General features: G+C 40.6%; 1 protein-coding gene across 12 annotated transcripts in view; it reads left to right on the plus strand.

Moving 5' to 3' along the window:
• Window positions 1-26,366, plus strand: part of FARS2 (phenylalanyl-tRNA synthetase 2, mitochondrial) — a 514,316-nt gene that overhangs the window by 281,074 nt on the left and 206,876 nt on the right. For all 12 annotated transcript variants that reach the window (XR_002521280.2, XM_003897004.4, XM_003897003.4 and 9 more), the window contains one exon: window positions 17,372-17,532. Coding sequence is in view for 11 of the 12 variants with exons in the window: in XM_003897004.4 (XP_003897053.1) it covers window positions 17,372-17,532 (161 nt within the window). In the remaining variant the exon portion in view is untranslated. The remainder of the gene's footprint in view (window positions 1-17,371; window positions 17,533-26,366) is intronic.

A 26,366-nucleotide genomic window follows, 5' to 3' on the forward strand; every position in this document is an offset into this window, starting at 1 on the left:
AAGTGCTGGGATTACAGGCGTGAGCCACTGCGCCGGGCCTATGCCTGGTTTCTTAACAGAAAGAAACAGATAAGTATACCTATTTCAAGAATTTGAATACTTCAAGAATTATGAAGTACATAATTCTTCAAGAATTTCAATAATGGGTGAAAGTGTTTAAAAGGTTTATCAGTGGATTTTCATATTCTCCACACTCAGGAAGGAAGCAGACACTCTTCTTAGTATATACGGTATTATATAGATATACGTAAAAGTTATTCAAGTGCTGTAGCCACTGTTTTTTACCTTCTTTCATCTCTTGCGTTGTTTTCTCATCAGTCAGCAGTGTGCTAGGCCAGTGCTTCTCCCAAGCTGGAACTGACCCTATAAGTCTATTTTGTGAGTGGAATCAGAGCAACAAAGGCTCATGGCATTTGTCAGAAGGACTGCGTTGACCCTGCTGTCCAACGGCATGTACCCTAGAGTCATAGTGTCTCCATAATTTTGGCTCAGAGGATTTACTCAGTTTCCTTTCCCTTCTGCTCTGTTCTTTCTGAAAGACTTATTTTTACTGTAGTGAACTCACTAAACTCTAGTTAGCTTTCTACTTGTGGCCTAGTTTTGATGACTCTTATTAATAAGGAATTTAATAATACAGTTGAGGTAAACGAAAACATTTCCCAACACTCACAACTCTGTACAGTGTTTCAACAGTGTTTCCTCAAACTCTTCTTATGGATATGACTCGCATTATAAAAATTATTATATGAAGAATCCACATTAAGTTGAAAGTGATTATTTGATTAATGATCATTTTAATGCACTTAAAACATCATTCAGATTTTTAAAGTCTCCCCTATAAATTTGGGGGAATATATTGTTTCCTGAAGCTCTGTATGCAATTCAATTCAGGCAGCTAAAAACAAACCACAATAAACAATCAAGCGAAAACAGCTTCTGAAAAGTGGAAATTGTTCAAGACTGGTAAACTGTTAGGAAACTGAAAAATGGAAATTGTTCAAGACTGGTAAACTGTTAGGAAACTGAAAAATGGAAATTGTTCAAGACTGGTAAACTGTTAGGAAATCTATCTTTTGCTGAATGAAAACTGTTTGTTGCAATGATCTGCTTAACAGTACTTAATTCTGAGTTCTAGGAACTTAGATTGAAATTTGAGGGAAAGGGATGAAAGACATAATGCTGTATTGGGGGCTAGTCAAAGGGAGAGGTAGGAGATGGTGTATGAGTCCTTGGTAGATCATATGCAAGTCAGTATATTTAGCCTTTAACTATTAATAAATGCTAAGCAAGGCATAACTATTACCTTTACATTTTCAAAAAGTTCTACAATACCCTATCCCAATTTGGTCACTTCATCTTCATTTCACGTTTCTGTCTTCGTATGTTTGTGTTTACTTTTCCTTCTTGTTGGAAGATCTTTACCTTTTTTAAAATTTGTGTTTTTTTAAAAAAAGAGATGGAGGTTTCACTCTGTTGCCAAGATTGGATTTGAACTCCTGGGCTCAAGTGATCTTCCCACCTTAGCCTCCTGAGTAGCTGGGACTACAGGTACATACATGTCATTGTGCCTAGCTCACCTTTAAAACCCCTACATGTCGTTTAAGACCATACTTGCATGACTCTTCTAAAATATCCTTGTTCGGGATGTTTAAAGTGACCTCTTCTTCTGGCACCCCATAGAACCTAATTTCTATCACTCATGGCACTGATTTGCCTATGCATTTATATATCTTTCTCTCTCTGCTTTCAAAGTAAACATCCCTTGAAGGCTTGAACTACGGAGTTAACACATGCTGGGTTCACATCCCAGATCGGACACTTGCTTGCTGTTGGTTGACTGACTCAGTGGCAGTCCTAGCACTATTTGACCTTGCATACATCCCACTCGAGAGTTTGGAAAAGCCAGGCAGTTAGGCTCTTCTCATCCTTTAAATATAAGAGTGGCCAAGCAAACCAGTTTGGAGCAATGAAATGTAAGACAGCTGGGGACCCTTGGGAAAGCTTGTGTTTCCCTATAAAAGCAACAGGTATGTAAGTCATGCACACTGAAACTGTTCCTGCTTTCCTCCTGACTGATATATGATAACTGGAGATCGACCAGCCATTTTGTAGTTACGAAGTCACCACAATAATGATGGAAACGGACCTGCTAAGATATTGGAGCAGAAAGATAAAAAGAGCAAGGGTCTTCAGTGGCATCCTCTAGCTCCTGTACCAACTCTGGAAATGCCTATCTTCAGAGTCCTTTTTATGGAAATTAGATGTCTCTTATTTAGATCACTTTTAATAGAGTTTTCTATTGCTTGCAGCCAAAAATCTTTCCAAATAGCTGTATAATCTGCGACAAATTAAACTCTCTGAACTTTGGTTTTCTTGTCTATAAAATGGAGCTAATGATAGTCATCTGACAGAGTTGATGTGACAATTAATGAGGTCTTGTTTTCTGACGCGTGGCGAGCAAGCGAATGTTTCTTTCTTTCTCCTTCCTTTGTATGGTATTGTTTGCCAGAAAGCATCTATCACATTTTTTGTACAAAAACAAGTCACAGTATTTTTTTTTTTCTTTTTTGAGACAGAGTCTCACTCTGTTGCCTGGCTGGAATGTAGTGGCATAATCTCGGCTCACTGCAACCTCCACCTCCTGGGTTCAATCAGTTCTCCTACCTCAGCCTCCCGAGTAGCTGGGACTACTAGCACCTGCCACCACACCCAGGTAATTTTTGTATTTTTAGTAGAGACGGGGTTTCACCATGTTGGCCAGGATGATCTCGATCTCTTGACCTTGTGATCCACCTGCCTCGACCTCCCAAAGTGCTGGGATTACAGGTGTGAGCCACTGCACCCGGCCTAAGTTACAGTAATTATCAGTTGAATGAATAAATGAATATTAGAATAAAGCAGTTGAACCGACTTTTCAAGATAAGCCACTCTAATGGCTTCTCACTGCCTTTTGAATGACTGAGTAGACAGTCCTTCTCTGCCTCTTGAATCAGACTTGGCTCTGTTACTTGCTTTGGCCCATCAGGGGAGTGGCAAACATGATGAAAAGAGATGCATGAAAGGTGATTGCACCCTGGGGCTTGCTCTCTTGATGCAGTTAGAACCCTGCAACCCACATAAATAAACCCAAGCTACCTGGTTGGATGATATAAGAGAACCAAAGTGCCCCAGCCAGCAGGCAGCCAACACCAGACATGTGAGTTCCAGCAGGCCACATATGCATGAGTAAACCCACCTGAGAGCTGAAGAACTTTCCACCTAAGTCCAAAGTGCCAGCCAACATTGAGCTAAGTGAATAGTTGTTGTTTTAAACCCCTAAGTTTTGGGGTGGTTTGTTTTGCAGCAAAAAAAAAATGATCTAGAGGAGCTCTGAAGTGGATAAGTAAGCATCAGGGGTCTCCAGATATGTCACCTGGAGAAGGACACCATAGCACTTTTGCAGTGTTCCAGCTGGGGTCCTGAACCTGAATTCAATCATGAAGAAGTATCAGGTAACCTCAAATTGAGGAACATTTCTGTAAAACAACCGGCTAGGAGTCTCCAAAATGTCAATGTCTTACAAGACAAAGGAAAGCTAGGGAATGGTCCTAGATTAATAAAGACTAAAGAGACATGATATGTAAGTACAATATGTGATCCTCGACTGGATCCTGAATGGGAGGGAAAAAAATGCTACAAGGACATAATTGGCAAAATTTGAATATGAATTGCAGATAAGGTGGGGTTATTGCATCCATGTGAAATATCCTGAATTCGATAACTATACTAGGGATATGTAAGAGAATATCTTTGTTCTTGGGAAGTATACACAGAAGTATTCAGTGGTAAAGAAGCATGATGTATGTAACCTACTCTCAGATGGCTTGATAAATTATTGTAATATTTAAAAATATATTGATATATTTATATTTATAAATATAAAATATATAGAACAATAACTGTCTATATATTTGTATTAATATCAAATATATAACTATATATTTTATATATAAATATTTTATATATTATGTAATATATAACTATTAACAAGTATGTCAATATATAAATGGAGATATGTTTATAAATATATCAATAGATGTATATTTATGCTTATATAATATATCAAGAGACATATATTTACAATCTACATATAACTGTATAATGTATACATATATAATTATATAATTTATACATACATTATAAATATTAATAAATATCAATATAAATACAGGGCTGCTGACCTCCAGCTTTTTGCTCCAGGTCACATGTTGGCTATTGCAGCTCCAGGCATTATATTCTTGAGTGATAGCATCTAATGTGGAAAGAAAGAAGGGAGTAGTTCAGAGGGCCTTTTTTTCTGGGGAAAAAAAAAACCAAAAAAACTCTTGCCTATGAGCATCCTAGCAGATTTTCACTTATATCTTATATTTTATATCGTTCATATCTTATTGGCCATGTCTCCCCTCAACCAGTCACTGGAAATTGGTGGGGGGTGGGAGTCAAGCCCCTGAAGGGGGTGGTGCATCACTGTCCAAACTGCAGGCAAAGAGGGACCAACGCTTTCTACACATTCCATGTAAGGAGGATTCTCACTGCGCGGGACCACTGGGAATTGCTTCATGCACTGCTCATTAGCATGTGCTTCAGACACTGCAGTTTTCTTTCTTAAACTCCAGAGAACCACAATCTAGGACTCAGGAAGGAAAGGGGGTGGTCCAAAGTGAGTTTTTTTGAGATGGGTATGAAAGTTTTTTGCAGTAAGCTGATGAGAATGTCATCCAGCTCAGACTGTATTAAAGAACCCTGCTTGTAAGACCCGGAGACTCGCACCCACAGTCTGCTCCGTACCGTGAAAAGCGTTCTTTTAAAAGAGAGGTCTGCCTTTGGATGAGCTGAAGCACTTATTGGCAGAGTGTTTGGGGCCAAGGATATATATAGCTGGAGAAACGTTTCAGGCAGGAGAGTGATCTTTGGGCACAGCTTGGAAAGTCAATCATCCGATAGCGAGTCTCTGAGGAAGCAGTTCAAGTATTGTGACTGGAAAGCAGGGGATGAAGGACTACATCCATGGCTGGAAGCTAAGAAATCAGAATTTACCTAGCTGGGCTGACCTTTCTAGGCCTGCCTCTGGATGTGCAGTGTCTCAGCAGGATACTGCAGTGCTTTTATTCCTGTGCGTCCGTCACTGTAACTAACAGTCAGGCGACGTGGATGCCTTCATTTAATACCACTGCTAACTACTAGACCCTTCAGTTCACTCAGTAGGTCTGTGTGTATATTACAGTCAAATCCAGTGTGAAAGGCATTTTGGAGTGATAAAACCCAGCGTTCAGAAGAGAAATCTACTGTTATGTGAGCACCTACCTACACAAATCATTTTACTGGTCTGTGGAATAATTATAGTCAACCAGGAAATCAGCTGTAACAACATAGAAAGCACACAGATGTCAGTAGCACTTTCTGATATTTTGACATACCTTGAATGTAGCCCTTCTCAGTTAATGTTTCAGCGTGAATCTAGGGGAACATTTACTGGGTGTAGACTTAAAGTCAAAACATAAATTCAAGTCCCAGTGTCTAGTGATCTTGCTTAAACGGTGTTTATCTTTTCAACATAGATGATACCAGTTTGACATTTCCCATAGAAGCACTTGTGAGGATAGAACTCAAGATAATATAGGTGAAGTTCTTTGTCATTGGTGAGGTTCTGTAATATATGACTGTTGGCCAGCCGCAGTGGCTCACACCTGTAATCCCAGCACTTTGGGAGGCCCAGGCGGGTGGATCACAACATCAGGCATTCCAGACCAGCCTGGCCAACATAGTGAAACACCATCTCCACCAAAAATACAAAAAATTAGCAGGGTGTGGTGGTTGGCATCTGTAATCCCAGCTACTCGGGAGGCTGAGGCAGGAGAATTACTTGAATCTGGGAGGCAGAGGTTGCAGTGAGCCAAGATCGTGCCACTGCACTCCATCCTGGGCAACAGTGCAAGACTCTGTCTCAAAATAATAATGATAATAATAATATGAATGTTCATTGCTAGGTTGTTTTAGTGTTCCTTGTAGCAGTTATTTTGGAAACATGTGAGTTCATTAAGTGGAAGAATTCCCGGAAGTCAACCTTTTTGACAAGGAAGGAAAAATATACTTAAAATCATACAAATTTTTTTTTTCGATATGTAATAGTTTAAGCATTTCACTTATCTCTTGGCTTTGTAACAAAACAGTCTATAAGGAGAAACCTGAGGATGCAGGGGCTGTTTGCATTTCCAGAGCCCAGTCATTGGGGAAGAAAATAAAATAGAAAGAATGTTGAAGCAGAAGTGGCAATAAGATCCTGGGCGTCAGGGGACTTGCGACCCTGTGCCTGCTGGTGCCCTGTATACAACAGAGCTCAGTGAATGGTGATGAAGGTAGGGGTCAATGAATAGAATATTCACTTTTAGGCCGGGCGCGGTGGCTCAAGCCTGTAATCCCAGCACTTTGGGAGACCGAGACGGGCGGATCACGAGGTCAGGAGATCGAGACCGTCCTGGCGAACACGGTGAAACCCCGTCTCTACTAAAAAATACAAAACACTAGCCGGGCGAGGTGGCGGCGCCTGTGGTCCCAGCTACTCGGGAGGCTGAGGCAGGAGAATGGCGTGAACCCGGGAGGCGGAGCTTGCAGTGAGCCGAGATCGCGCCACTGCACTCCAGCCTGGGCGACAGAGCGAGACTCCGTCTCAAAAAAAAAAAAAAAAAAAGAATATTCACTTTTTTCTGTTACGTTGTGTGTTCCATTTCTCTCCTTTCTGAGATGTCTTTTCAGAAATGGCACCCCCAATATCACTACTGTTAAATGTCACTTTATAATACGATAGATAAAATCTCTCACAGCTACAAAATTTAAGAAAGTCATCACTTGTATTGAAAACTTAAAGTATGAAATTCTTCATAATACTATCCATTTAAATGAAGTGAGTAAACTAAAAAGGGGGACAGTCTTGAAACCTTTCCTACCATACCATTCTGTTGTTTCTTTGCAAATATTTACTGGGTACTTGCTGTGTGCCAGTGTGCCGGCCACTCGAGACGGGTCAGTGGCGAAAACCAGCTCAGCTGCTGCCCTCATGCGCTGCAGGCTAGCAGGGGAGTCTGAAAGTCAGCAATACGTAAACGAAAAGGCTGTAGCATATTAGAAGGTGGTGTTTTCTGGGGAAAAGAGGGCAGAGTTGAGAGGGTTTGGAGGGTAGGTTGATGGAGAGGTTTACCGTTTTAAAGTGGATGTCCGGGAGACCTCACTGAGAAGGGACATTCAAACAGGGACCTGAAACAGATGGAGGGAAGACCCTTCCCCCTGGACATTACTGCCCCAAAAGGGGTGTGACATTGAATGTACCTGTATGTCCCAAGGCTTTAAGGGGACCGGGGCTGAGAGGAGAGAGAGCAGTTGGCAGGTATCTTTTGTTATGCTGTTAAATGTTAAGCAAAATTATTCTGCAGTAGTTTTTATTTCATTAAGGGAGATTTAGAATAGAACCTTAGTTAACTGTTTCTAAACTGAGCCAAATCATAGACTGTTCAGAGCTAGGAGGAACTTGAGACACCCTATCATTGCTGTTCTTCATTTTAGGAGAGAAAAAGCTGAAGTCCATTGAAATAATTGGTAGTATAATGGCTCAATTAGTAGATCTCAGTGTTTTCAGAGACAGATGTGGTGATGAGAAAAAATATATGTTTATTGTTTTCCTTTCAGAAAGGGAAGAACACATGAAAACTTTCTTCAAATTTTTTAAATATCTACATCCTCTGAAATTTTACTTTTATGTGATAAAATGTTACATAATATAAACTTAGCCAGTTAAGGCATTTTAAGTGTACAATTCAGTGGCATTAATAACATTTACAGTGTTGTGCAACCATCACCACTATCTATCTCCAAAATATTTTCATCACTTCAAAGATCAATTCTGTACGCTTTAAGCAGTAACTCCCCATTCCGTTCTCCCTCCGGTGCCTAGTAACCTCTAATCTGCTTACTGTTCTAGATATTCCATGTAAGGGATATCATAGATTTTTTTTCGCCTGGCTTCTTTCACTTAGCCTATTGTTTTTGAGGTTCATCCATGCTGTCGCATGTATCAGAACTTAATTCCTTTTTAGGGCTGAATAATATTCCATTGTGTATAACTAACATGTTTTGTTTATCCATTCATCTGTTGACAGACACTTGAGTTGTTTCCACCTTGGGACTTGTGAATAAAGCTGTTATGAACATTGGTGTGCAAGTGTCTGAGCTTCTTTACTCAATTCTTTTAGAGATACACACACAGAGGCATATATACAGACATATGTATACACACATGCATGCACGCACACACACACAGAGATTGAGAGAGAGGATTGGTGGGTCTTATGGTCAAATCCGTGTTTAACTTGCTGAGAAACTGCCCAACTGCTTTCCACAGCAGCCGCGCCAGTTTATATTCTCAACAGCAACGCACAGGGCTTCAGTTTCTCCACAACCTTCTCAACACTTTTTATGACAATTTTCATTATTATAGCCACCCTAGTAGATGTGAAGTGGTATCTCACTGTGGTTCGTATTTGTATTTCCCTGATGACTGATAATGTTGAGTATCTTTTCATAAGCTTATTGGCCATGAATCTTTTCATGGCCAATCTTCCTACAATTCTCTCAGTAACATTTTATAGTTTTGAATGTACAAATATTTTGCCTGTTGTTACATTTATTTCTAAGTACTTTATTTTTGATGCTTTTGTAAATGAAATTGTTTTCTTAATTTCCTTTTCAGATTGTTCTTTGTTAGTGTATAGAAATGTAAATATGTGCAACATTTTTATGTGTTGATTTTGTGTCATGCAACTTTACTGAATTTGTCTATTAGTTTAGATAGTTTTTTGTGTGTGGATTCTTCAGGGCTTTCTACATATAAAACTATGTCATCTGCAAATAGAGATAATTTTACTTCTTCTTTTTCAGTTAGGATGTCTTTTATTTCTTTTTCTTGCCTTATTTCTCTGGTTACAACTTTTAGTACTATACTGACTAGTAGCAGTGACTGAATATTTTTGTCTTGTTCCTGATCTAAGTGAAATTTATCTAAGTGGAATGAATGAAATGTTTTCAACTTTCACCATTGTGTATGATGTTGGCTGTGGGTTTTTCACACATAGTCTTTATTTTGTTGAGGGCATTCTTTTGGATTCCTGGTTTATTGAATATTTTTATCATGAAAGGGTGTTGGATTTTGTCAGATACATTCACTATATCAATTGATAAGGTTATGTGGGTTTTATTTCCTTTATTGGTGTGGCATATTACATTGATTGATTTTTATATTTTGAATCATTCTTGCTTGCACTCCTGGGGTAAATCCATTTGATCATGGCATATGATCCTTTTAGTATGCTGCTGAATTTGGTTTGCTAGTAATGTGTTGAGGAGTTTACATCTGTGTTCATAAGAGATATTGGTATGTGGCTTTCTTGTAGTGAGCCCCTGTGAAAACTATCTTTACTTTAAACCTCCAGTTTTAATTTATCTCTTCTTTTTTTTTTTTTTTTTTTTTTTTTTGAGACAGAGTCTTGTTCTGTCGCCCAGGCTGGAGTGCAGTGGCACAATCTCGGCTCACTGCAAGCTCCACCTCCCGAGTTCACGCCATTCTTCTGCCTCAGCCTCCCGAGAGCTGTGTTCCTGTTGGTGATGTCCCAGGCCTCCTCTCGAGTTGGAGATATCCCGGGCTTCTTCTAAAATTGGAGATACAGACAAGAGGCCGCGTGCAGAACCTCTGTGCTTTGGGCTCTCCTTTGCAGATGCTTCTATCTCTGCAGCTGTAGAGGCAGAGCCTGTAAAGCCAGATGCTGCTTAGAAGGATCACCCTGTGGGATCAGAATCTTTTAAGTTCTAAGATAAATTTTGTTTCTCTCCTTTCACACTGATAGCTTCTCACTGTCCTCTTTTCTATTGCCATTCTCCTCGTCCTCCACTTTTTCCTCTCCTTTTTTTAAAAACTTTCCCATCTCTGGATTCTTCTCTTACATTCTTTTACTTCTGTGCATAGACTTGCCCTCTTAGGAAGATTTTCAAGAATTATAAATACAAAAAATGTTCCTGCATGGGATGCTCAGTGCTGTACAGACTTACATTAGTCAAAATGCCTAACTGCTTCCAATCCTGCATATTCTGTCTAATTGGGAACGTTCCTCCACAGTGAGTTCTATACTCTGGTGACTCTAGTTTACTGGAACCCGCTAGTTGTGGAATGAGGCCAAAAAAAAACAAAAAACAAAACTACTGCCTTAAAACCCTGCCAGACCTGGGTACTTGGCAACAAATTACAGCTGAGGAGTGCCAAAGACCTGAAAATTATACCTACCTTGGCTGACAATACCTTTAAGTGTCTATGTATTTATGACTCACTTTCTTCCATAAAGAATTTGAAGTGCCTTATAAAAGTACATATCCGAGGATAAAATAAATAGTTGAGATAATCAGGGCAAAGAGGAAATACGGATAAGAAAATAAAACTGGACCAAGAGTCACAAAGAGAAATGTACCCTGAACACTTGTGCAGTTGTAAAGGTGACCTGCAGGTTTGCCTCTAAGCTCCCATGGGGCCAAAGTAAAAAGTGAATTTTGACCAATTATGTAGCACATGGCGTCCTTAAAATTAAAAACAATCCAGTTGTCAAGAAAAGGAAGGCTTTTCTGTTCCCAGGATCCAAAGTCATTTTCTTAAATCTAAGATCAATTTATTTCCTGGAGCCTCCTACAGAAAACTGTATGATAGAGTGGTCGGGTCCTTCACAGGAGTCCCCAGTGTTGTCTTACTAATGGAATAGGCCAATGACACAATGCAGGGGTGCGATTCAGAAGAAACAAATCGAAAGGGAACCAAAACAAAATGTTTTAAAGGTAAAATTTGATGCAACTCAGCAAATGGACACCGTATCCTTTCTTGCAACCCTCCATGAAAATTGATTGTCACAGGCAAACTTTTTATCAGGATGATGATGAGAATGGAAGGTTGTAGGCAGTGGTAGGCAGCTGGAGACCAGTTGCTCTCCGTTCCCAATGAAGGTCTGGCCCATAAGGTTTGACATACGTGGTGGGATTTTACGTGCCCGTGGGAATGACCCCCTCAGTCACCTTAGCACTGGGTCCTCTCAGGTAGAGCCAGTCTCCTGTCTTTAGAAGAGGATGTCCATTTGTCCCTACTGACAGCCACATGGGACTGAGGCTCTGGAGTCATGCATATCCCTAGCACAACCATGAGCCTTCCTTTCCCCCATCAACCTTTTAGTGTGGTCCTGCCAATCATCCACTTAGGCCAGTGAACGTTTCTTTTTTTTTTTTTTTTTTTTTTTTTTGGAGACAGAGTTGCTCTGTCGCCCAGGCTGGAGTGCAGTGGCTTGATCTTGGCTCGCTGCAAGCTCCACCTCCCGGGTTCACGCCATTCTCCTGCCTCAGCCTCCCAAGTAGCTTGGGACTACAGGCACCCGTCACCATGCCCAGCTAATTTTTTTGTTTGTTTGTTTTGTTTTTTTTGTAGAGGTGGGGTTTCACCGTGTTAGCCAGGATGGTCTTGATCCCCTGACCTCGTGATCCGCCCGTCTCCGCCTCCCAAAATGCTGGGGTTACAGGCTTGAGCCACCGCGCCCAGCCAAACATTTCTACATTTCTAAAAAATCCAGCTCTAGAACATCTGACTTTTAGCAATGTAGCTTTGCAGTGAGCCTTCTGAGAAAAGCAACTGGAAGTTGCATTTGTGAAGGTAACTTTTTTTATCTTTTCAGTGGAATTCTTGGATATTAGCTAATCTGATTAATGACTTTAATTTTAAGACTCATTGATGTTGAGCCATTCTGCATGGCAGTCATGGAATGGCAGGAGCAACTATCTATTGTGGCCATTTCGAATGCGAAAAACTGAATTCTCGTCATCGGCACGACTCCCAGTGTGCAGCTTACCTCCTCACACCGGACAGCCCGGCCTCCCTCGCTGTGTTCTGCAGATGTGATTTCCAGCTGGCGGTGCTCCCTCTGCTCCCTCTTACCCTGCTCCATTCAGAGGCCAGGCCACATCAGGCTGGTAAAGCAAGTCCTCCTTGACTTTGAGACCTATTATGATACAGTGGAGCCTAGACTGCTCTCACAGTGGCAATCATGGGGCTCTCTCTTACGTGAAGTTTGTTCACCCTTTTCCCGAGCCATGTTTCTCACCTGTACCGCATGGCAGTGCACGCGTGGGTCTGGCCTCTTCAGGACCGCTCGCTGTGCTTGGCGGCTCCCTGGCTCAGCTGGCACGAAGATAGCAAATGGGAAATTTCTGTTTTTCCAGAACTTTATGATAATTTGATTTTGGACTCATACCTTTCTTTCCTATTGTTTCTGGTATTTCTATTTGGACAAACATCATAGAATGTAGATTTAACTTTTAGATGGTATTTATTCCTTTTAATGCTGTTACTTCTGAGCATTTTGTGATTATTTACATTTCCCATCTGTGGAACTGGTATTCTGTGTCTAGCAAGCAATGAATGAAGCATTTAGTGCTCTTTTTCTTCTTCTGTACGCCTTTAGCCTCACAACCCTTAATTGTGAACGTTGTGTAAACTTTGGTTTTCAGAACACCGGCCCTTTTTGTTTTTCTCTGAGACATTCATTCACACTGTCGTATCTTCAGTTTTGTGCCATGAGACTGACTCAAAGAATTCACTACATGGGAAGTGCATGTTCTTCTCATTAGCACAGATATATGTCTAAAAATCATTTATGGAGTAATCAATACTGTGTATGACATTGTATAGGGACTGTTTTCTCAGAACTCTCAGGTTTAGATGGGGAGAGAGACTTACAAATATAATAGTTGCTAGTAGAAATATGTACAGCATGTTTGTGATGGGGAAATGAAGGTAAACTTAATGAATCTGGGTCAGAGGAAGAATCTCACAGTCAGAATACTTCAGTGAAGCTTTAGAGGACCGTGAGAGGTTACTTTAGGAGAGGGGCAAGTGTTAGGAAGATCCGCTATGTTATGACAAGGACATGTGATGTTTAGAGAACTGTGGATAATCCGAGGTGGTGGGCCCAGCACCCGGTGTGAGGGGCCTTTGGTGCTGTTGTTAGGGGTTATATTTTGTTTCCCAGTCATGATTCTCAGCTTGCAGTATGCAGATTCCTGGGGGTCTATGAATCAGCACTTAGAATATGTAAGAGTTTGCTACGAAACGTCTTAACTTTGTGGGTTTATATATATATATATATATGAAAGCATATTCTATATCATTTAAATCAGTGTACTTCAAAGTGTGGTGCTCAGAATGGTGCTGATCCACAAACTATCAGTTTCCAGTTCACAAGGAGATAACCGCAGATGCTGAGAGTAAGCCTTTAGAAACTTATAGGAATTTGACTTCATACTGCCATGTCATTCAAGTATAGTGTGTTTGAAATGCCAGTTTGCTGAGGTAGTGTTACACACAACAGAATTCATACTTTTAAAACATAGCTAGATGAGTTTTGAAGGATATATACAGTCATGTAAACACCCCACACTCAAGATAGAGAAAATTTCCATCTCCCGAAAAAGTTCTCTTATGTCCTACCTATCTGTTACACGTCTCTGTAGTTTCACCTTGTCTAGAATGTCATGTGAATTGAATTCATATTGTAGATAATCTTTAGTGACTAATCTCTTTTTGTTAAACATAATTCTTTTGAGATTAATTTATTTTGTTCTGTATAGGAATAATTTATTTTTATTACTAGGTCATATTCTGCTCTCAGAAAGGGGTTCTGATCCAGACCCCAAGAGACTGTTCTTGGATCTCGTGTGAAAAAGAATTCGGGGCAAGTCCACAGTGTAAAGTGAAAGTGAAGGTGAAAGCAAGTTTATTAAGAAAGTAAAGAAACAAGAGAATGGCTACTCCATAGACAGAGCAGTGGCACGGGCTGTTCCACTGCATAATATTTGTGGTTATCTCTTGATTATATGCTAAACAAGAGGTGGATTATTCATGAGTTTTCCAGGGAAGGGGCAGGCAATTCCCAGAAGTAAGGGTTCCTCCCCGTTTTAGAGTATATAGGGTAATTTCCAGACATTGCTATGGCATTTGTAAACTGTCATTGCGCTGGTGGGAATGTCTTTTAGCATGCTAATGCATTAAAATTAACATATAACCAGGAATGAGGACGACCAGAGGCCACTTTTGTCGCTGTCTTGGATTTGGTGGGTTTGGGCCTGCTTCTTTACCATATCCTGTTTCCTCAGCAGGGTTTTTATGACCTGTGTCTTGTGATACCACCCCTGCTGACCTCCTATCTCATCCTGTGACTCAGGATGCCTGACCTCCTGGGAATGCAGCCCAGCAGGTCTCATCCTCGTTTTACCCAGCCCCTACTCAAGATGGAGTCACTCTGGTTCAGATGCCTTTGACAATTCTACTACATGAATATACCACAATTTCTCCATTCACTGGTTGATGGACATTTCGGGTGTTTTGGGATTGGGCTATTCTGAAGTAAGCCGTGATGAACATTGATTCATTGGACTTTCAGTGCACATGTTTCCTTATCTTAGGTAAATACTTAGGAAGGGAATTGCTGTGTCCTATGCTAAGTGTCTGTTTATCAGGGTTTCTCTGTTTCATGTTTTGGGTTGGATAATTCTTTGTTGTGGGAAACCATTCCTTCCATTATGGGATCTTTAGCAACATCTTTGGCCTCTACCCACTAGATGTCAGGATGCTCCCCACTCCCAGTTTTGATCACCAAAAATGTCTTCAGAGCTTACTAAATGTCCCCTGGTGGCTAAAATTGCCCCCAGTTGAGAAATATTGGTTTATTGTAAAAAACTACCAAACTGTTTTTGAAACTACCCAGGTGGCTTTATCATTCCCACCCAATAATTTACGAGTTCCAATTGTAATATGTCATATCTTAATTTTTATTCATTTAAATATATTTTCTGATTGCCCTTGTGATGACTTCTTTGGCTCATGTGTTACTTAGAGAAATATGTTGTTTAATTTCCCAATATTTGGGAGATTTTTCAGATATTTTTCTGTTGATTTCTGATTTATTTGCATTTTGGACATAGAACATTTTTGTACAATTTCAATCCTTTTAAATATTTGAGTTATTTTATATAAAAATATTTATTTTATGTTCCAGAATATGGTCTGTGGTGGTGAATGACCCATGTGCACTTGAAAAGAATGTCCATTATGTTGCTGTTAAGTGGAATGTCATGTGCATAATTTTATACGTGACCAAATTATCAGCCTGTGATGTGCTGGAAATTTTTAAACAGTTCTTTGCTAATGACCAGTGCCTCTCGATCTCTCTGTAACTTATAGCCTGTGTTCCCATTTGTCTTGATGATTGCCTTGATGCCAAGTGATAACCACAAGTGCTGGTGTTTCACTTGTAATGCAGCATTTTCCCTCCTGGACTTTGCACATCTGATCCTGAGGCTCCATGGATGTTCAGGTTCAGCTAGAGCGAATGGGGATTTGTGAAACAGTTGTAAGTGGTTTTTGTTGTTGTTGTTGTTTTTGAGATGGAGTCTCGCTCTGTGGCCCAAGCTGGAGTGCTGTGGTGCAGTTTCAGCTCACTGCAACCTCCACCTCCCAGGTTCAAGCAGTTTTCTTGCCTCAGCCTCCCAAGTAGCTGGGATTACAGGCACACGCCACCTTGCCTGGCTAAATTTTGTATCTTTAGTAGAGATGGGGTTTCACTGTTGGCCAGGCTGGTCTTGAACTCCTGACCTCGTGATCTGCCAGCCGTGGCCTCCCAAAGTGCTGGGATTACAGACTTGAGCCACTGCTGCCGGCCAAGGTTTTTATGTTTTAGGAAAATATTAAATGCAAAGTAGAAATGAGAACAAAATGTTTCTTGTGGCTCATTGAGATGAGTCCTGCCCGTATCTCCAGAATCCACTCCTCAGCCTTCCCATGCTGCGTCCCTTCCCTTTGCTATTGAAGAAACTCCTTCAGTCTGGAATTTCCTATCACCTTTCTCTACATTTTGAATCTGGGTTAGTTATTTTCGTTTGTTTGCTTTTTTTGTTTGTTTGTTTGTTTTGCTTTTTTCTGGGTAACAAATTACACTTAGTGGCCTAACATAGCACAAATTGACTATATCACAATATCCTTGCATGAGGAGTCTGGCTATGGATTGATAGCGTCCCCTGATCAGGATCCTACCAGGTTGAAATCAAGGCAGAGGCAGGGCTGTGTTCTCCTCTGAAGCCGGGGTCCTATCATCAGCTCACTCTGGCTGTTGGGAGAATTTGTTCCATCCCACTGTAGAAGTGAAGTTCCCATTTTCTCTCTGGCTGCTGGTGCCTCTCTGAGCTCCTTTAGGACTTCTCAAGGGCCGAGCCATGCGGCCTCTTCAACCTGGAGGGGGATCTCTCTCCAGTCGGCCAGGATGGAGTCTTGGATAAAAAGTAAACCAGTCACAGGCTTAAATTCCCATGCTGTTCCTAGATCCCACCTATACTCAGCTCAATGGGAGGAGTTTACACAAGGCATGTGCATGCGGAGTGCGAGTCTCAGAGGCCATCTCAGCCTACCACAGGATCCTACTCATCTGTTAGTGTCCAGTTGGAATTATATTCCTTTCGTGAGCTCATTTCATAAGCTTTCCAGCAGTGTGAATGGCTCCCTTGCCTGCCTTCATTCTGCAGTTTCTGTCTTCTCTTCTATGGTGCCTCAGTCTGCAAAGCAAACCCTTCTAATTATGGCATTGACACAATCTGAGCAGGACACTATACCTTTGGAGCAGGTGGTGCTAGATACGCCCTTCATCTGGGCTTGCTTGTATTCTCTGCAATGCTGAAGTAGCTCTTCCTAGGCATAAGCATTATGGTGTTTTAATAAAGCTGAGGTTCTTAAAGGCATGACATATATACTTTCTGAATGTGAGTTCATTCTAAACATGTTATGGTCAGTATGGCACGTTTTGAATGTCTCTCATTATCTACTATACTTAGGGACAAAGACCGTCTTTTCTTTCCGCTCTGTAACCTGTATACAGTGGGCTAAATGTTTGCATCAGAGCAAGCAAAGACTACAGAAAAATCTTAACTCAGTTCAGGAACCAGTGCTTGAGAAAGCCTAGGATTTAATCAGAAACAAAAGACAGTACTCCAGACAGTATGACTTCAGAATGCTTCCGTGAGGGCAGTCGGGAATATGGAGAGGAAAAAGTGTGGAAGATTGGACAGCCTCTTGGATGTCTTTGTAGCGGCTGCCCAGTGCCTTGGCCACTGGTAGGCATCTCATTAGTGTCACTGATAACTATCAGGGAGTGGTATGAGCCTATCCAATCTCAATACTTTTTAAAAGCAACTGTTTTGTTTTGTTTCCTAATCATAGCTGGTGCTCAAGACCGAATTGGCTGGGCTTTTGGCCTAGGATTAGAAAGGCTAGCCATGATCCTTTACGACATCCCTGATATCCGTCTCTTCTGGAGTGAGGACGAGCGCTTCCTGAAGCAGTTCCGTGTATCCAACATTGATCAGAAGGTGAAGTTTCAGGTAAGAGGACTTGTAAGAACTGAATAGATAATAATAAAAATGGCTGTCAAGGATTGACAGGATCATGTATTTGAAAGCCACTGTAAAATTCAATTATTTATTTTATTTTATTTTTATTTTTTATTTTACTTTAAGTTCTAGGATACATGTGCAGAACGTGCGGGTCTGTTACATAGGTATATGTGTGCCATGGTGGTTTGCTGCACCCATCAACCCGTCATCCAGGTTTTAAGCCCCGCATGCATTAGGTGTTTGTCCTAATGCTCTTCCTCCCTTTACCCCCACCCCCCAACAGGCCGCAGTGTGTGATGTTCCCCTCCCTGTGTCCATGTGTTCTCATTGTTCAACTCCAACTTATGCGTGAGAACATGTGGTGTTTGGTTTTCTGTTTCTGTGTTAGTTTGCTGAGAATGGTGGTTTCCAGCTTCATCCATGTTCTTGCAAAGGACATGAACTCATTCTTTTTTATGGCTGCATGAATTTTAAATAATGTGAATTTGTAAAGAAGTTCCTGGCCAGGCACGGTGGCTCATGCCTGTAATCTCAGCACTTTGGGAGGCCAAGACGGGTGGATCACCTGAGGTCAGGAGTTCGAGACCAGCCTGGTCAACATGATGAAACCCCATCTCTACTGAAAATACAAAAATTAGCTGGATGTGGTGGTGCGCACCTGTAGTCCCAGCTACTTGGGAGGCTGAGGCAGAATCACTTGAACCCAGGAGGCAGAGGTTGCAGTCAGCTGAGATCATGCCATTGCACTCCAGCCTGGGCAAAAAGAGCGAAACTCTGTCTCAATAAAAAAGAAGTTCCTAAATAGAGGTCCATAAACACACAAGGGGTTTATAAACCTTCAGAAAATTTATGCAAGAGAAAAGATATTTGTCAATATTATTAGTCTAGACAGAGAACCAATTTTGTACTTTTTTTTTTTTGGACAGAGTCTCACTCTGTCACCTGGGCTGGAGTACAGTGGTGCCATCTCAGCTCACTGCAACCTCTGCCTCCCAGTTTCAAGCGATTCTCCTGCCTCAGCCTCCTGAGTAGCAGGGATTACAGGCACCTGCCACTACGCCCAGCTAATTGTTTGTATTTTTAGTAGAGACGGGGTTTCACCATGTTGTCCAGGCTAGTCTCAAACTCCTGACCTTGTGATTCACCCGCCTGGCCTCCCAAAGTGCTCTGATTACAGGCGTGAACCACCGCACCCGGCCAATTTTGTACTTTTTTAATGAACATTTTATCATTATGAAATATCCAACTTTATCACTGATATTTGTCTCTTAAGGTTTACTTTTCATAATATTAATATAGACACCCTGGATTTCTTATGAATAGTGTTTGCATTGTAGATCATTTACTTTCACTCTATGTATTTATGTTAATTGTACGTCTCATAAGCAGCATAAAGTTGGGTCTGTTTTTTAAAAACCAGATTTCGTCTTTGTCTTCTCAATTGGAGTGTTGAATACACTTACATTTAATATATTAAATAATAACTGACATTCTTGGGCCTAATTATATCAGTTTTTAACTTATTTTCCATTTTCCTCATCAATTTTTTATTTATTTGGCTTGAAAATTGAAGTTTGTTGTTTTTATTTTGTGTGTGTGTTACATTTTATTTTTTGTTTGTATTCAGTTTCATCATTTTCTGATTTCAAATGATTACATATTAATATGCATAATTCATTCATCATGTTTGATCATGAATAAATATTATTTAACTTTGTGAAACATTTAGTCACTTTATAATAGTGTAATTTTGTTATCCCTGCTGTCTAGGTGTCAGGTTTTGTTTTTTTTTCCTTTTTGTCCTGGGACTTTAAAGAGGTCAGGTTGTTGCCTTTATTTCTGGTTTTCAGCAATTTGGCCTACATATGACTTCCTATCTCTTTTTCTGCTTCAGGATTTACTGTGTTAGGTTAATATCTTTCAAGCATTTTGGAAAATTCTCATCTAGTATCTTTTTTTTTTTTTGAGACAGAGTTTCGCTCTGCCTCTAGGCAGGAGTGCAGTGGCGCGATCTCAGCTCACTGCAACCTCCGCCTCCCGGGTTTATGCCATTCTCCTGCCTCAGCCTCCAGAGTAGCTGGGACTACAGGCGCCCACCACCACGCCTGGCTAATTTTTTTGTATTATTTTAGTAGAGACCGGGTTTCTCTGTCTTAGCCAGGATGGTCTCGATCTCCTGACCCCGTGATCTGCCCACCTCGGCCTCCCAAAATGCTGGGATTACAGGTGTGAGCCACCGCGCCTGGCCTGGTGATGGTTATTTTAAAGTACTTGTCTGTGAATTCCAACCACTTAGTTATCTAGTATTCTTTTGTTGTTGTTGTTTTCCTTTCCTAATCATGGCTTACATTTTTCCTGCTTCTTCAGTTGTCTTTGTGTGTGTGTGTGTGTGTGTGTGTGTGTGAATGGACAAAGACTGAGGTAGATAAAATTTATCCCCAGAAAGCCTTATGCTTTCCACCATCTGGCTACTAAGGTGACTAGGCCAGATCTTTTTGTTCTAATCAGGAGTTGAGTTGGATTTCACATCTGATTTCCTCTTGATGGTGAGATCTAGCCGTGCCGCAGAGTTTGGGATCTAACCATGTGAGATAACAGGATATCTTTCTGTTTTCCATCCACTTACCAGCTTCTACCACCACCAGCATTTGTAAGCAGAAATATTATGAAGGAGAATTGGCTGGCAGGGAGGGTTAGCTCTGTTTCTCCATTTTCCAATCTGCCATGCCAGCCCATGCTTGGCTGATACAAGTGTGGCTCATTTCTTCTTATTTCAACAAAATGTCTTTGCCAGTAGCAGGCTAGCTCTTCTGCCTACTCATGCCCCAGTGGTGAAAGCAGCCATCAGGGCTCATCTCTCTCTGGAGTTACACTTATTTATCTTTGTGTACAGATCTCTTCAACTGTATTAGTCCGTTTTCATGCTGCTGATAAAGATATACCCGAAACTGGGAAGAAAAAGAGGTTTAATTGGACTTACAGTTCCACATGGCTGGAAAGGCCTCTGAATCATGGCAGGGGGCGAAAGACTCTTCTTACATGGCAGCAGCAAGAGAAAATGGGGAAGGAGCAAAAGCAGAAACCCCTGATAAACCCATCAGATCTTGTGAGACTTAATCACCATCGCAAGAATAGCACAGGAAAGACCAGCCCCCATTATTCATTTACCTCCACCTGAGTTGCTCCCACAACATGTGGGAATTCTGGGAGATACAATTGAAGTTGAGATTTGGGTGGGGACACAGCCAAACCATATCATCAACTTTAAGGACAGGTATGATTTTTATAAATGTGTTTTTTTATTGTTACAGTGAAACACACTGATTTTGTGTGTGTGCTCATCTGCATCTTAAACCTCCCTATGTATATATGTATATATGCATATATTTTTGGTTTTACCTTATGAGGACTTTTAAAAATTTCTACTTGAATAATTATCGTTTTATTTTAGCATCAATTCCTTCTAGACTAATTTGAAATAAAGTTGTGTCTAATTCACAATAAAACCTGATAAAGGCTGTAACTTTTTCTCATTCATTTTTTAAATATATTGTCAGTTATTTAATCAGCAAACATTTATAGAACACCAACATTGTGCAGAATGGTGTGACAAATAAAGATGAAAAACACAGTTGCCACCATAATTAAGTGGCTTAAATTCAATTTTAAGTGTACTTACAACAATCTTTTTTATGAGACACAGACATAGTCAGAAATAGACTCTTGATCTCTTGTACTAAATATCATTCTTTTTCTCTTTTCTGCCTTCAAATTTGAAAGCCAATATATGCATACCTGCACTAATATATAATTTTTATAGTTGTCTTTGTGTAACAAACTTAAGAACTTCTAATGGGGCAGTTAGGATTTGTATATTCATATTTAGTATATATTTATAAAATACTTTGTAAAGTATAGATTACAGATCATACTATTACCTAAGTATTCACTTATAATTAGTATCTATTCTTGTTAGTTTCCTGTTGCTTAGGTAACCAGTTACCACAAATCTAGTAGCTTAAAACAACATGTATTTATTATTTTACAGTTCTAGAGGTCAGAAAACCAAAATCCACCCAACTGGGCTAAAGTTATGGTGTCAGCAGGGCTGGTTCCTTCGGTAGGCTCTGGGGGGAATCCACCTTCTTGACTTTTCTGGCTTTTTTTTTTATTTTTATTATACTTTAAGTTCTAGGGTACATGTGCACAACGTGCAGGTTTGTTACATATGTATACGTGTGCCATGTTGTTGTGCTGCACCCATTAACTCATCATTTACATTAGGTATTTCTCCTAATTCTATCCCTCCCCTGTCCCCCCACCCAACAACAGGTCCCGGTGTGTGATGTTCCCCACCCTGTGTCCAAGTGTTCTCATTGTTCAGTTCCCACTTATGAGTGAGAACATGCGGTGTTTGGTTTTCTGTCCTTGCGAAGTATCGCCTTTTCTGGCTTTTAAAGGCCGTCCTCAGTCCTTGGATCATAGCCATGCATCATGTTGCCTTTTCTCTCTCCTTCCGTCTTGTGTCACATTGCCTCCTCTTCCACCTTTGCTTCTTTCTTATAAGGACCCTTACGATTATATCAAGCCTTGCTGGATAATTCAGGATAATCTTCCCATCTCAAAATACTTCTTTTAAAGTAATCCTTTAATACTTTAATACAAACTAATTCTCTAATACAAAAGGAAATGTAAATTTCCTTTTGAATATAAGGTAACGTATTTCTAGGTTACAGGGATTAGGACATGGATGTCTTTGGGTAAGGTTGGGGGCATTTTTCAGTCTACCACAGTCTTCCCTTTGAGCCCCAAAGATTCACATCTGTCTTGTGTAAAATACATTCAGCCTATCCCAAGGTCCTACAGACTCTGAACCCATTGCAAAATCAACTCAAAATCCAAAATGTCATCTAAAAATCAGCAGCCCCTAAGTCCCATTTCATTATTTAATTATCTAAAGCTGGTTTATGTGACACTCTGGGTATGATTCATCCTGGGGCAAAATTCCTCTCCACCTTTGTACCTGAAACAAGGTACTTACTCCCAAAATACAATGAGTAGGATAGGCATTGGAGAATAGTCATAGACATTTCCATTCAAAAAGGGAGAAAATGAAAGGAGAAAAAAAAGAATCACTGGTTCCAAGCAATTTCAAAATTCAGCCATTAGGTTTCAAGGCCTGGGGATATTTCTCTGTGGCCCTTGGCTTTGCCTTTTTGACCTGTATTTCTACCCTCTAAAATATCCTTCTTTTTAAAAATTTATTCATTTATTTATGAGACCAGATCTTGCTCTGTCATCAGGCTGGAGCCCAGTGGTGCCATCACGGCTCACTGCAACCTCCACCTCCCAAGCTCACATCTCAGCCTCCCAAGTAGCTGGTACTACAGGCACATGCTACCACAGCCAGCCAAGTTTTTGTATTTTTAGTACAGAGGGTGTCTTGCCGTATTGCCCAGGCTGGTCTTCAACTCCTGGGCTCAAGCAGTCCGCCTGCCTTGGCCTCCCACAGTGTCAGGGTTACAGGCATGATAAGCCACTATGCCTAACCTCCTTTTTTATTAAGGGTGGCATGTATCTGCCAGTGAGTTGTTTTATTACCCTGGCTTTTGCCTGAAGAATTTAGGGAGTCAGATAGCCTTCTTTCTTTCCTTTTCTTTTTGTTCTTTTCTTTTGTCCCTCTCAGTTCCAGCTGACAGTGTTCCTGATGGTAAATCATTCTCAAAAACCTTGTGGCTCTCCCATGTATGTCATAGGGATTCATTCCATTACACAAGAGGCTCTTCTGCAGATCTTTCTTGAATAATTCATTGCTATTTTTGGCTTCTGCTGAGATGCCTGAGGGGATCCTTGAATCATATGCTTACTTTCTTCAAAGAGCCCTCTGTGTCACTAAATACCTTGATCCTTCGAAACTTCTGAGGCATCAGCAAAGGGGTGTATAGCTGCACTCTTGGCTTTCTCTCCAGAGCACTTTTCTGTCAGTGAAACTCCTAACTTTTTGTCTTTCGCAATCTAGATAGGCTAAGAATTTCCCAAATTACCTAATCTTGCTCCTCTTCGCATAGCAGTTCTCTTGATTAGTCTGTTTTCTCCTGCAAGAATAAAGCAGGCTGCATTTTCACTGTTTGCTTGGAAATTTCCTCAGCTAAATATCCAAGTTCGTTGTTTGCAAGTTTTGCTTTCCACATCCAATTCATCCAATTCTGCCACTGTGAATGAACAAGAATCCCCTCTCCTCCACCTTCCACTAACATGTTCCTCATTTCCTTGCCAGCCGTCACCAGCAGGGCTTTGGACATCTGCATTTCTACCACCAGTATGTTTATGAATATTTGGATTCTCAGACAGTATAGGTTTTCTCTACCATGCTCCTCACTTTTTCCTTGCCTGTTGGAGTCTGTAAATCTGTATTTCTGCAAGAGTCTCTTCAAGGCAAAATAGCCATTTCATATCATGGTGCTCCAAGTTCTCTACTCCCCACTGACCAATTCCAAGACTAATTCCACATTTTTATGCATTTGTTACAAGCAGTACCTTACTTCCAGATACAGAAATATGTATTAGTTTCTTGTTGCTGCTCTAATAAATTACCACCAACTTAGAAGCTTAAAACAACGTGATCTTATTCTCTTATGTTTTTGGAGGACAGAAATCCAGAATCAGCCTGATTGGCCTAAAGTAAAGGTGTCAGCAGGGCTGGTTCCTTCTGGAGGCTCTGAGGGAGAAGGTGCTCCCTTGCCTTTGCCAGTCTAGAGACAGTCCTCAGTTCTTGGCTTATGACAGCATCACATTGCCTTCCCCCACGCCCTGCCTCTTTCCTCTGTAAGCACCTCACCCTCTCTCTGAATTTTTGCCTCCCTCTTCGAAGAACTCTTCTGATTACATGGAACCCACCAGGATATTCAGGATAACCACCTCATCTCAACATCCTTCCTTAATTATATCTATAAACATCTTTCCTAATGTAGGATAACATATTCACAGGTTCCAGGGAGTAAGACGTGGACATCTTTGGAAGGGGGCTATTATTTAGCCTATCACTTGTGCCATTTGATATCCTATTTCATCATGACAGATTGCTTGCCTTCAGGTATAATAGAGTGGTTTGTTTTTAGGGATAAAAAATACGGGTAATATTAAAGTATTAGCCATTTTCAAATATTTATGTAGAGTAGTCATATTTACATATATAAGAGGGGACTGTATCGACAGAAAACTTGTTTTATCACCACAGTTAACCTGCCTTGAGAAAAATACTTAAAATGATTGTAATCCTCTGCAATCCCAGAGGTTGGGCAAGAAAACAGGGGAAAGGCCTGTTGGCAGCTATAAACTTGTGGTTCCTCTGGCCAGGAAACTCTGGAAGCCGTTTGGGAATCCTGCTGTGCAAGAAGCAGAAATTTATCTTCCTTGGTCTCCTTTTAGGCCCTCCTAAGTTATGCTCTAGGCTGTGTTGGCTTCCGTGGTGTCTTTCTCTGTGTGGCCTCCACATCCTGTCATGTACATCTTTCTGTCCAGCTGTGGGTCTCTCTCCTGGGTGCTAGCAACAGTCTCTGATTGATGGGACCCTGAGTCCTTACCTGTGCGACTCTTTTCCTGAATACCTTGAAACCCATTGTTTAAATCTAGTCAGTGAGAAACTCAAGTTAAAATGTGATTTTAATTTTTGATTTTCATTTTACATATTTTGAATTAAGTGCTTTGCCTACCATGACTTTCTTTAACCAACCTGGATCATCTTGAATTGCACTCCCATAATTCCCCCATGTTGTGGGAGGGACCTGGTGGCAGATAATTTGAATCATGGGAGCAGTTTCCCCCATACTGTTCTCGTGATAGTGAATAAGTCTCATGACATCTTATGGGCTTATCAGGGGTTTCTGCTTTTGCATCTTCCTCATTTTCCCTTGTCACCACCATGTAAGAAGTGCCTTTCACCTCCCACTATGATTCTGAGGCTTCCCCAGCCACGTGGAACTGTAAGTCCAACTAAACCTCTTTTTCTTCCCAGTATCAGGTATGTCTTCATTAGCAGCATGAAAACAGACTAATACAGTATGTAGCAGCAGTGGAACTATACATAGGTGAATGTGGAATTTCACTGATACTGACCAATGAATGTGGCGGTCAAAATTTTCTTCTTCCTTTCTTTAATCCTTTTTTGCTAGTTAATTCTCTAAATCCTTCCATGTCTCTCCAGAATTGTATTAGGCCTTGAGCCTGTGATTACTTGCTAATCTCCTTGGCTTGGAATAGCTTCTAGATCTGGTTTTGCTGTCATTATCATAAATGTTGTCTAATAGAGACTTAATGTGGGATTTTGCAGTGTTTCCTCATTCTATTCCCAAATAAATCCAGCTATGAGAATCACATCAGCTTCATTGTGTTGCAATGAAATTCATGGATCTCAAACTTTTTCATTATTTCCATGTGTGTTTTTCTCATTTTACTTCCCCCAAAAGTATATTAAGTATTTTCTTTTGCTAGGGAAGTTTATCTCAGAAAAAAACTAATTTTCTATTAGGGATACAGGAAGAAATGTGAAAGATGACCAATCATAGAACCTTTTATATGTATTCAGTAAACACTGTTGACTTAAAAATAAGGAGAGGGGCAGTGACCAAGACTTAGACAAGTTTGTATTGGAATCATTATAGTGCTTATATCTAAAGCATTTATAACAGAGCCTGTCACATTGTAAGCATTTAATCCATGTTAAATGTTATTTACATTTTCACCACTACCACTATTCTGTTGTCACCACCACCCCCACAACTTCAGATAGTCACTTATGAAATGGATGATAGGGGCTACTGGAA

Source organism: Papio anubis, chromosome 6, assembly GCF_008728515.1.
Source record: "Papio anubis isolate 15944 chromosome 6, Panubis1.0, whole genome shotgun sequence".
NCBI classification, from domain to species: domain Eukaryota; kingdom Metazoa; phylum Chordata; class Mammalia; order Primates; family Cercopithecidae; genus Papio; species Papio anubis.